Source organism: Kwoniella shandongensis, chromosome 5 (genome assembly GCF_008629635.2).
Source record: "Kwoniella shandongensis chromosome 5, complete sequence".
NCBI lineage: Eukaryota > Fungi > Basidiomycota > Tremellomycetes > Tremellales > Cryptococcaceae > Kwoniella > Kwoniella shandongensis.
The window spans coordinates 1,354,582-1,366,299 of NC_089291.1; the positions used below are offsets into that span (position 1 = coordinate 1,354,582).

Sequence of the window (11,718 nt, forward strand, 5' to 3'; positions counted from 1 at the left end):
ATGACCTCCACCTTTTATTCGATCATACCATTTAATAAGCGGAGATCGCCGCTTCGACTTGTAGCTGGGTGCTGGTGTGTCATTGACGTCGACGAAGGAGGGAGACAGACAACCAGACAACAATCAATGCATCAACTGTCTGTTGATTGCACCTTCAACTTGTTTGTATTGTCACACTAGCTAGACTCATCTAGATCCCTGTTCGTGTGGGGCTCAGTCACTACCGCCATGTCATCTACCGCTGGTCCTTCGGCACCACAGTGGCGGTCTTTTACCTTCTTCGATGTTGACGATGTCAAAGATGCAGAGGATTTAGCACAAACCCCTCGGGCCATAAGGGTGAGTCACACAGTCCATCCGACACGCTGAACAAATCCATACTGACTCTCTAAACCTCCTCTTCGCAGACCCTTACCCCACCTGTCATCTTAACACCTACTTCGCCGCTCTCTCCTCTCCCTCCGTCAATCATCACCTCCTCGTCGAACCATATCACCCTTCTAGACCGACATTTTGTCCCTGAACGGACATTCAAAGCGTGGGAAGTGAATGGTCGAGCGACCGCACTTCTCGAAGCGGGAGGATTGCTGGTAGGTATAGGAGAGGAAGAAGGGAGTCGATGGCCAGTGTTGAAAGTCTGGGATCTGACGAGAGAAGATAAGAGGAAAGATAAAGAGGGTCAAGGTGTCAAGGAGAGAGGACCGGTGGTCTTGAGGAATGTCAGGATACAACATGGTCAAAGACCGCATCCAGTGAGTGACAGACTTTCCCAATCATCCATGTATGATGTCTCTGACAATAGGTGACCACCTCACGTCGATGTCTACTACAGGTCTCATCAATAGCTTTGACTTCCAACTTGTCCCACCTCGCTATCGGTCTAGGCGACGGGACCGTCCTTCTCTATCGACATCTACTTCAATCACTTACCACATCCCCAACATCGCTCACTTCTCTGCCTAAAGCTCGAGTGATACATGAGTCAAACGAACCTATCACTGGTCTCGGATTTCGAGAACCGTCTGATAAAGACACATCTAGCGGGAATGGTGGATTGAGCTTGTTCATCGTCACCACCAACAGAGTACTCTGCGCGTCTGTATCAGGAAGAGGAGGAGAGACCCGGACGATCGACGAACATGGTAGTGGATTAGGATGTGCGGTCATGGATTGGGATAGAAAGGAGATGATCCTCGCAAGGGATGAGGCGGTGTATCTCTATGGACCAGATGGCAGAGGAGCTTGCTATGCTTATGAAGGTGAGTTAGTAATTGCGATCCATGATATTGCACCGACGCTGACAACAGTTGCTTAATTTCGCCCGCAGGACCCAAATCATCAATCGCCGTCTTCAAACACAATCTCATCATCACCTCTCCACCGTTTTACCCCTCTGCCGGATCAGCGTCAGCTACAGTCCGGCATTACGTCTCGAAAGCAGCGACCAATGGCGATGGCGTATCTTCCTCTGGTACGACGGACATTGCTAAGGTCACGGTATTCGACCTGCAAAACAAGCTGGTATCGTACTCTGGTACATATAAAGATGGTGTACGGGACGTCTTCTGTCAATGGGGAAATATCTTTGTCCTTGGTGGTAATTCAAAGGTGAGTCTCTTCGAACTATACAACCCGAGAGCAGCAGTTGATCACTCATGACTGACACTTCCGCAATGTAGTTGTCTCGGCTTGAAGAACACTCCGCATCGGCAAAGTTGGAAGTATTATATCGGCGCAACTTGTACACGCTTGCGATCAGTTTGGCCAGATCTCAAGGTTTAGGCGAAGCAGGGGTCGCCGATATACATCGACGATACGGTGATTATCTGTACAGTAAAGGTGATTTCGATGGGGCCATGGGGCAATTCGTCAGGACTCTGGGCAATCTGCAGCCGAGCTATGTTATTCGCAAGGTATGTCTATTTGATTGCCGTGTATACACATAGCTGACAAGCACTTTGAACAGTTCCTCGACGCTCAACGCATACACAACCTCACAACATATCTTCAAGAGCTCCACTCTCGAGGCTTAGCTAATCCCGACCACACGACCCTTCTCCTCAACTGCTATACCAAAACATCCGATCGAGCTAGATTAGACAGCTTTATCAAGACAGAAGCAAGACGGACGGACGCTGGATCAGGTGATGAGCTGCCATTCGACTTGGATACGGCTATCAGAGTGTGTCGACAAGCTGGATTCTACGAGCATGCGACATATCTAGCTAAGAAGTTTAAGAGACATGAGGAGTATCTGAGAATACAAATTGAGGATGCAGGAGAGGTGGGAGATGCTCTAAGATATTTGAGGAGCTTAGGACCCGAAGCCGTAAGTCGCTCCTGGTTAACAGGATCTTCCTCGACGCTGACTGCTTTGGCGATCATAGTGTGAGGAGAACATGGTTCGGTACGGACGGACTTTACTTCACCGGGAACCGGAAGCCACTACTGCTCTTCTGATAGATCTGTGTTCTGGTGACCTTGGAAAGAAACGCGTTGCTTCGCCCGATCTCACAGCGAAGCCTAACGGCAACGGAAAGGAGTCCGGGTCCGGTGGACCAGCCGTCCTGTCTTACTTGGGATACAATCGTGTTACAGGTTTGTTCACTGGCGACGGTCCATCCACCCTAGCACCCTCGACTCAAGCTCAAGCAAATGGTGCGCCAGCGGAAGGTGTCCCTGCTGGTGGCGCGGTCGACGGATTGATGACTGGCATCAATGGCCTTTCGGTCGAGGATCCTGAACCGAGCTACATTCCACCTTCGCCACGACAGTATTTTGCGCACTTTGTCGATCATCGAGATCTTTTCATCAAGTTTCTCGAATCAGTAGCTTCGACATTATGGGGGCAGACACTTGCCCTCTCCCCTCCCACTGCATCATCGCCAATCCCCACAAGGGACGTTGACACCTCTCCCCCCTCTGACCCCTCAAGTGCAGATCAGCGAGCTGTATGGAACACCCTATTGGAGCTCTACTTGACATGGACCAAGTCTTCCGACATCGCTATTGCTAGGACGTCCCACGATAAAGCGCTCACTCTGATAGGCAACAAAGAAATCCCCTACGATCCCATGCACGCCTTAATCCTCTGTTCTACAGCTGGATTCACCGAAGGCTTGGTCAGATTATGGGAAGGAATGGGGATGTATGAAGATATCCTACGATTCTGGATGGAAAAAGATCGTACGCAAAATCTCAACGGTGGTGGAACAGATCCGAAACCCTCAGAACAGGTTCTCTCTCATCTTGCGCTGTATGGTCCGACAAACCTTCATCTATATCCATTGGCATTGCGATATCTCACTTCCTCGCCTGCGATACTGTCAAGACATCCTACGGAGCTAGGCAAGATATTGCAAAAGATTGATGAGGAGAGGATCATGCCTCCTTTGGCAGTGGTACAGCTTCTGAGCAGGAACGGCGTGGCTAGTATCGGCAGCGTGAAAGAGTGGTTGAGGAGTAAAGTGGAAGAGAACAAATCGGAGATTGAATCGGTGAGTGGAGTGCTCATCTCTGCTTGCTTTCAATTATAGGTATACGTGGAAGGGGATCAACGCTGATGACTGAGGTGCAGGACAAACATCTCGTCGAATCATATCGATCTGAAACGGCTACGAAGAAGAAAGCAATGACAGATCTTACAAACGTCGATTCACCAGAGGTCTTCCAAGTCACTCGATGTGCTGCTTGTGGTGGACAATTAGATTTGCCAAGTGTACACTTTATGTGTAAACACAGCTATCACCAGAGGTGAGTGTGCGATCTGCCTCTGAGACCAAACCTTGCAATCAACGAGCGGAGCTAATCAAGACGTCTCCCTCCACGCTTTACGCACAGATGTTTATCCGATTCCGAACCGGAATGTATACTCTGTGCAAGACAACATTCTGTCATTCGAGAAATACGACGGAATCAAACGCGTTTGGCAGATCGACACGACTTGTTCATTGATGAGGTTCACGAAGCGGAAGATGGATTTGGGGTGGTCGCGGGTGCGTTTGGAAGAGGGTTATTCGGGAGAGAAGTGGGTGTGGAAGTGGAGGGTGTTTGAATGTTGTAGAACGGATGGACGAAGTCTTGATGCATATAGTATTATAGAAGCGCTTGGGTCACCAAGAGGCGATCGACATAGTGAAATCTAGGAAGCCTTTGCCCATTGCGTCTGTACAAGGTTATTGAGCTGATAGTCAAATTTGTCCACGCGACCGAAAACGATCATACTTGTACATCACACAAGTATCATCCGTTTCCGCTAAGTAATACGCATCTACCTGCTTGTCATGTACATTGAGCAGCTAAGCCAAACATATTAGTCGTCGACATGTACACCACACTAATACGGTATGGACTCACCCATATCTCTATATCTTGCTCGTCGATCCGGGTCTACCTTTTCGAGTATTTCATATAACCGCTTCGCTTCATTTCGCAATTTGTTCGCTCCGTCGTCGCTTGTCGTGGATTGTTGTGCAAGTAATAATGTATAATGCGCAAGTGCGTTGATACACCCTTCATTTACACATGTATAACGTCAATCTGAGTGTCGATAGGTAATCATGGTAGATCCAGTGAGGATTGAAATACGTACATTTGGAATCGGGTTCCGCTTCATGCAGATCTTGAATATTCTTGATCTCACGTTGAAGAATGTCCAATGGTGGTTCTGCACCAGTCCGGACGGGCATGAGTCAGTTTTTGACACAGTCGGTCGGTGCTCGGGACCGGGAAGCTTGACTTACCCTGTCCAACCAGCCAACGATGATATAACCATCCACTCTGATCTCCTGGATCTGTCCACAAAGCCTGTGTAACAAGTTCGAATTCTGCAATGACAGCCGACACTAAATCAGAACTCATATTTCTCGACGATTCCCCCTCTCAAATGAAATTGAAAGGCCAACTTGACACTATGAGGGGAGTAACCGACGCACCTTTATCTTTCGCCTTCTTCACTTGTTCTTCTGTAAAGCTCTGTTCTTGCCATATCGCAGAGAGGACTTTGGTCCTACAATGCCATGCTGAAAAGTTTGAGAAATTCGCTTCGATCTTGGTTTGAGTGTATTTCAATTCGTCGGATTTGGGTCGGGAGATGGGTAGTGAAGCGAGGACGTATCGACGATATGACCATGCGTGGACTGGTGGAGATGGCAACGGATTAGCGAGACGATCAAAACTTGAGCCAACTCTTTTGCTATATGCCCACTTAATCCACTCAATGGGTTGTTCCCATATGTCATATGTGCGATGCAGTCAAGAGGCAGGCTAGAAGGGATAGAGGACACTCACAATTCCTCGCATCCGCATCCAACATCTTCTCAATCAACTTCAGTTCCCCTTTCCAGAACTCCTCTCTCCACTTTTGTGTCTCCCCCGGACCTGAGGGAACACTCTCCAGACACCATTTACGATGATTCCATATCCAGTAGACTTTGGGATGAACGAGGAGGTATGAAGTGGTGAGACGCAGGTCAGAAGTCAGGTGAGAGACGATTTCCTCAGGGGACCTGTGAGGAAGCGCTGACATTTAGCCATAGGAACTCTTTTTCATGGGACTGGGGTCGGACCTTTCAGCCAGGTCATAAGATGGTTCTTTCACTTACAGACTTGGGAAGAGGGATAGTAAGATCGTGCGTCTGTAATTCCATATTGTGTAGAACTCTGGATTCAGATCCAACAACTGTGTCGTCCTACCCAACGCTTCATCGGAAAAGTCCTTCGCTCGTTTCTGTAATCAAATATCATCAGAGTCAGATACCTTACTCGAAGAGCATTGGGACATCTGACTCACTCGTGATAGAACGTCTTGTTCGATAGCAAGATACGACTCGATCTTGCTTAGCTCTTTGAGCCGTTTCGCTTCAGCCGCTTGAGCAGTGAGCCGGGATCGCTTGACGCCGTGCTGAGGTGTTGTGACATATTAATGGCCTCACTTCAGAATTTAGGAGAATGCCATTACATACCATGATGCGATTCTAGCAGCGTATAGAGCAGCAGTGTTGAACGTTGAGAGTTGTTGGACTAGTTGTGCACCTCATCAATTCATCACCTAAATACAACGATAACAGCGTCGCTGATGAGTGGAGGTGTAAGAAAATATTACGTAATAAAGCGAACAACAACATCCAACTTCTTGTCCTCCTTCTGGTCCACCCGTCTTTCTAACGTTTCTCTTCCACGTGAACAGCCAGCTTCAGCAAACCGAGCAGACAATTCATCATGACAGAGTGAGCTGGCACATTGGACGATATCCAGAGACGCAGCTGACACCCCTTGATTGGCAGATATTGGGTATCCAAAAAGCAGTATTGGTGCAAATACTGTGACATCTTCATCCGAGATGATGCGCCGGTAAGTGGGCATTCGTGTCGTTTTCGCATTATCGCTGGAAGCCCAGCTAATCAGTCGATCTGGAGGTGCTGACAACGATGATCCCTTTTCATCCCTTCAGTCACGAAAACAACATGAGACTGGTCTCAAGCACCAAGGCAACAAAGAGCGATTCATTCGAGATTTGTACAAAGGTGGAGAAAAGGCGAAGCGGGATCGTGCAACTGCTGCTGCAGAAATGGCAGCGATAGAAGCGGTGAGTGTCTCATAATAGTGTTACCATGTCTTTTCCAGCTCTCGATTCTCTCGTCTACATTCTTCCTTCGTATACGCCACTTGTTTCGGTGGGACGGCTTGGTGGAAAGAGACAACCCAGCTGACCCAAGACCGTCCACTTATCAGTCCGCAGCTGCTGCATACGCCCACGACACCTTATCTGGCGCACCATCGACTTCCAAACTGTCCCTACTCCAAACGCTGAATGCAGCTTCCGCTTCCAAACGTCCTGTCCGCGATTCCAAACCCAAAGACCAATTTGCGAACTATTCCACTGCCGAACAACTCGGTTTGATCGATCCCGAGACCGAGAAATCGTCCTATGAGATCGAGCAAGAACTAGGAGGACGAGCAGGCGAAGCTGGTAAATGGGAGACTGTAACTATTGAACCTACAGGTCTAAATAGTGAAGCTCTACCCGGAACAGGGACGGGAGTGAAACGGAAGTTTGGATTAGGAGGAGCGGCCGAGGATGAAGAGAAAGAAGGGGAAAGTTGGAAATTCGATCATAAAGGGAAAAGACCGATCAAAGAAGATATATACGATGATGATTGGGATCCGAAAGCTCTGAAATCGTTGAAAGTCAAAGTCAAAGAGGAGAGGAAATTCGACGATCAGCCGAATAAGGAATCTAATGGGAATGGAGAGGTGGAAGGAGGATTGAAGAGAGAAGGTTGGAGTGGAAAGATAGAATTGAAGCCTGTCAAGAGTGAGGAGAGAGAAGGGATGAAGTATGTTCCAGGAGGAGGCTGGGTCAAGGTCGAAGAAGGCGAAGATCAGACTGCTGGCAACGGTGATGGCGTGAAGGAGGGGTTGGACGTCAAGCCGGATTTGAATCAACTCGACCTGCCGCCGGCCTCGACGACCGAGAACAAGGAGCCGCTTATACCAAGCGGAGACCCAATCACCGAAACAACAGCAGCACCGTCCGCATCAAGCATGTTCAAGAAACGTAGACCACCACCATCATCTCGGAAAAAGTAAAATCATTCTCGTCATTGTACAATACCAACAATAATGCATATGCCCATCGCCCACACTATGATTCTCCGTCTCCACACCTGTCCCAAAGGCCCAACTAGAACTTCCTACTCTTGATGACCTTGCTAATACCCGTCTTCTCACCCTTGTATGCACCTCCATACGCTGCTTGACCACCCTTGTACACACTTCTCTGACTCGCCACCTTCTTCTTGGCCTTTTCGTAAGCCAATCTCTTCTTGACACGAGGGTTACGACCCGTCTTTGATCGATGAGGTGTGAGACCTCTGTTCTTCTCGATGGCACGAGTGAGAGCTCTTGGTCCGTCTGCCGATTCGTCATCGATACCGGCTCGGGCAGCGCTAGTAAGGGCACACACTCAATATCAGCTGATGACTCTTTGGGCATGGTCTGACGCAATACGCACAGCATCTCCTCTTGGTACGCTTCATGTTCAGCATCCTTTGCCTCCTTCTCCTCCGTCCGTCTTCTCTTGACCAACTCGTAATATCCTTCAGCTTCGTCTCCACTTCCTTCGCCACCCTCACCATCATCTTCAACTTCGTCCCTCGCCCTCTTCTTCTCCTTCGTAACAGGCAAGCTCGAGGGATCTTCCAGATCTTCACCCTCTGCTCTTGGTCCTCCATTCCTCTTGAGCGCATCATCTCTAGCCTTCCTTCTATCTCTATATGGCAGATCCTCATCACCTCCCATCCTGTTCGCTCGTCCTTCGGCTCGTCGAGCGAGTGTCGAGTTGATCTTGGAAGTGTGGAATGCAAGTGATCGTTTCTTTGCTTGTTTGTCGGTGTAATCTGCGTCTGCGAGAGCGGTAGGATCGCCAAGAGGGTCGGCATCGTCAGAGGCGCTAGTCTTGGATTTCTTGGACGACGTGAAGAATTCTGGCTCGGCCAAGGGTGTAAAGGCAGGCGTTGACGAAGCAGCAGAAACCGCCTTTTTGGCCACCTTTTTCTTCGACTTGTCCTTCTTCGTGGTGGTAGGTATCAAAGCCTCCAAATCGAGATCGTCAAAGTCATCGATTTCTTCCTCCTCCACTGGAACCTTCTTCTTTCCCTTCTTGGCTTTCTTTGATTTCTTGGTCATCGCCTTGATCTCCTCCTCTTCGTCACTATCGCCATCACCAGCATCCCTCAATAACGCTTCGAGTTCACCAGCTTCCAAGCCTTCTTTCTGCCAGAGATCGTCCGCCTCGTCTTCCCATTCCATACCGTTGACTTCACTCATACGTTTCATAAGTTCGGCTTTACCATCCTTCAAATCCTCCTCGTCGTCCTCATCTTCGCCGAGCATGTCACGGTTGGTAAGTACCACCGCACCGTCTGAGACGGAACCAGCAGCAAAGTCGAGGTCTTCCAACATGGCGATACCTTCCTTCAGCTGGAGTAATCGAGGGATAACAGGGATATCGGGACGTGATGACGAAGGGAGGGAAGATAGGTGGATATAGAACGCGAGTGTCGTGGCGTATGTCAAGAGTGTTTCTGAACAAACAATTTGATGTCAGCTTGAGTAGACATTTGACTACAAAGTCCAATAACAAAGCTTACGATAATGTAACCATCCCAAACCCTTATGCAACTCTCCCTCGCCATCCGCCTCCTCTTCCATCTTCTTGATCCCCCTCGCAGTTTTCCTCAGCTTTCTCACAATCAGAGGGAAATCTCTCGCCAGTGCCAACTTGAGCGGTTCATGCGCTTGTAGATGTCGAAGAAGGGCTGCTGGATTTGCCGAACTTGGTGGCGCAGGGATTGATTTGGCTTGCATTTCTTCCTCGGTCACTGCTTTAGTCTCTGGTACGCTACACAGACCAATGGACCAAGATCAGCTGACTGACCTCGCACACAAGGGGAAGACCTTTGACTCACATAACACCATCGTCTTCGACCAGACCGAAGTCTTCACCACCTAACACTTCCCTCTGTTTCTTCTGCAACCTCCTGACTTCCCTCTCTTCCATCTCCCTTTCTTCTTCCCTCTGTTCATCCACAACTCCCTCTTTCTCCTTCTCACGTCGATTACTGGGTCTAGAGTAATACTGTCTTCCCCAAGCTTCATCGTCTTCATCACTACTGCCCTCACTTCCTGATCCAGAAGCGTCGTCGTCATCTTCGTCGTCGTCACTCATCTCGATAGGTTTACCAAATCGTCCTTTGGTCGACACATCGGCTTTCGATTTGGTCTTTCGCTCCTTCTTTTTAGGCAATTCGTCTTCGAAAGCCTCATCATCATCTTCCTCTTCTTGGTCAGCCGCTGCTGTTGCCGAATTGGAAGGACGAGGTCGATTGAGTGATAAAACTTCTTCACCCTCATTGGCATTGATATCTTCGTCATCCGAGTCATTCTGAGGATTGAAGTTGATCTGATCACGTTTGAACATGACTACAAGGACTTGATCAGCATTTTTATCCACACCTCGCCATTACCAAACAGTCCCCTAGACTGCATAAATAAACACCACTATGATGCACTCACAATCATCTACACTTCCAGGTTCGATGGTGTCCTCGTATCGCTCCATCTTGTTGATTCTAGCACCTGGGGCTGAAGCAGCTTTTGAGCCCGAAGATACTCCAGCCTTGCCGTTCCCGCTTCTCTTCCTGGCCATATCGGATGTGATTATAGGTTTCGTGGGGAGTTGATCAGAAGCAATGCGGAAAAGTAGTTGTAGGTTGGCACAAATATGATCATCTTGCACATCTTTACAGCCGTTTCAACTTTTGGTGGCAAGTCACGTGATCTTAAGTCCCGCTCGATTAGGCGTGCCGCAAGGTCCAGGAGCAATGCATACAGTATGTAAGAGGTTGATGGCAATGAAGGCAGAACGAACACCATGCATGCATACAAATCATAGTCTGACAGCCTACCTCATCGCTCAGTCTGACCGAACATGCGTTTGCTGAGCGAATAGTTAGTAAGACTGTCAGGTCGTGTTGGTAGTAGCAACTCACACTGGCGCTGGTGTCTGAATCTCCCCTTTTCCAGTTGTACTCCACATCTCTCGTGGCCAGTAATCCTGTAAGAAGACATAAGTGTGACCAGCGAGTATGCCAACCTGTCCAATAAATGATATCAGCGTTGCGAGATGCTTATTTTCACGAGTCAATAAGATGGTATGTCGACTTACAATATCCCCGATTGCAGCTTCAAAGCCTCCTTGTAACAACCAAGAGAAGGCAACGAGACAAAGTGGAAGATACGGTGCGGTGATCCTGCGCGTACGACCACATTATTGGTCAGCTACACTATAGACGATGATGAGTGGATGTTGATGGACTTACGTGACTACGCCAAAGAGGGACATCTTTATTGAGGGATTCCGTCTTGACCAGATGTACACTAGGGCAAAAGCCAGAGACGAGGAAAGGAATGGAAGTGTGAGGAAGGGTGTGATGGCCTGTCAAAGCGAAGATATTATATCAGCTGACAGATCGTAGACAGACCGTCGAGATGCACAGTCTCATGTAGCTGACTTACTAGGAGGAAGGCGGAACAGAGAAAGAGTAGCCAGACATAATCTGCTTTACGATTTGAGAACGAATTTTCTTCCAACAATCTCGAATATCTCATTCTGCGGGGCGCGATCATCAGCTTCAGTGACCGGCCAGAGAGCTTGACTACCATCACTTGCCGAGCACTGACGTGCGTACGGTACGTCTGCAGTCAGGGGGATGTCGTTCTCACTCACATGAAGAATAGATGGAATGCAAGATCTAGGGACAACGGTCCAAAATATAAGAAGGTAGTCACGAATCTCCATACCTACGTGATCAGATTCATGCACAATACATCAGCTCATCCTTCCATCTTCTCCTGCTAGCTAGAAAAGGTAGTGGAGTCAGAGCACTCACTTGCATATTACCAACGGCCGCTTTCCACGAGAAGTAAAGTTGTAAAGGAGCGACAACCTGGCATTCCTACGTGAGAGATCGTATTCGCTCATCAGCTCGGCCTTCCGGCAGAAAGAGCTGAGCCATAAGTTGTTGAGAGAGGGAGTGAAATGTGAACTCACAACCAATACACTCGTACCCACGGCTGCGGCTACCCATACTCTTGTCACGGGGGGGATATCACTGATCCACTGCTCGATAGGTTGAGCCATGATCGCCTGAGCCG

At 48.7% G+C, this 11,718-nt stretch overlaps 5 protein-coding genes across 5 annotated transcripts; 2 read left to right on the top strand and 3 right to left on the bottom strand.

The window, feature by feature from the left end:
* Positions 1-228: 228 nt before the first annotated feature.
* Positions 229-4,054, top strand: CI109_103178 (uncharacterized protein; the record flags this gene model as incomplete). Its single annotated transcript, XM_032001565.1, has 9 exons — positions 229-339; positions 408-752; positions 833-1,259; positions 1,328-1,608; positions 1,680-1,913; positions 1,967-2,329; positions 2,388-3,497; positions 3,578-3,753; positions 3,841-4,054. 9 exons carry the CDS (start codon positions 229-231, stop codon positions 4,052-4,054), a joined length of 3,261 nt encoding a protein of 1,086 aa, XP_031864455.1.
* Positions 4,055-4,112: 58 nt separating this feature from the next.
* On the bottom strand, positions 4,113-5,966 carry CI109_103179 (uncharacterized protein; the record flags this gene model as incomplete). The annotated part of the gene is made up of 9 exons (XM_065967256.1): positions 4,113-4,165; positions 4,357-4,512; positions 4,592-4,666; positions 4,743-4,826; positions 4,935-5,138; positions 5,290-5,507; positions 5,604-5,728; positions 5,792-5,902; positions 5,964-5,966. The coding sequence occupies 9 exons, from the start codon at positions 5,964-5,966 to the stop codon at positions 4,113-4,115; spliced, it is 1,029 nt and encodes a 342-aa protein (XP_065823328.1).
* A 253-nt stretch (positions 5,967-6,219) lies between these two features.
* On the top strand, positions 6,220-7,590 carry CI109_103180 (uncharacterized protein; the record flags this gene model as incomplete). The annotated part of the gene is made up of 4 exons (XM_032001567.1): positions 6,220-6,227; positions 6,285-6,351; positions 6,452-6,586; positions 6,733-7,590. 4 exons carry the CDS (start codon positions 6,220-6,222, stop codon positions 7,588-7,590), a joined length of 1,068 nt encoding a protein of 355 aa, XP_031864457.1.
* A 94-nt stretch (positions 7,591-7,684) lies between these two features.
* CI109_103181 (uncharacterized protein) lies at positions 7,685-10,210 on the bottom strand (the record flags this gene model as incomplete). Its single annotated transcript, XM_032001568.1, has 5 exons — positions 7,685-7,949; positions 8,015-9,086; positions 9,153-9,403; positions 9,471-9,984; positions 10,078-10,210. The coding sequence occupies 5 exons, from the start codon at positions 10,208-10,210 to the stop codon at positions 7,685-7,687; spliced, it is 2,235 nt and encodes a 744-aa protein (XP_031864458.1).
* Positions 10,211-10,470: 260 nt separating this feature from the next.
* Positions 10,471-11,704, bottom strand: CI109_103182 (uncharacterized protein; the record flags this gene model as incomplete). The annotated part of the gene is made up of 8 exons (XM_032001569.1): positions 10,471-10,501; positions 10,554-10,657; positions 10,730-10,814; positions 10,884-10,999; positions 11,080-11,173; positions 11,291-11,364; positions 11,454-11,519; positions 11,615-11,704. 8 exons carry the CDS (start codon positions 11,702-11,704, stop codon positions 10,471-10,473), a joined length of 660 nt encoding a protein of 219 aa, XP_031864459.1.
* Positions 11,705-11,718: the final 14 nt, after the last annotated feature.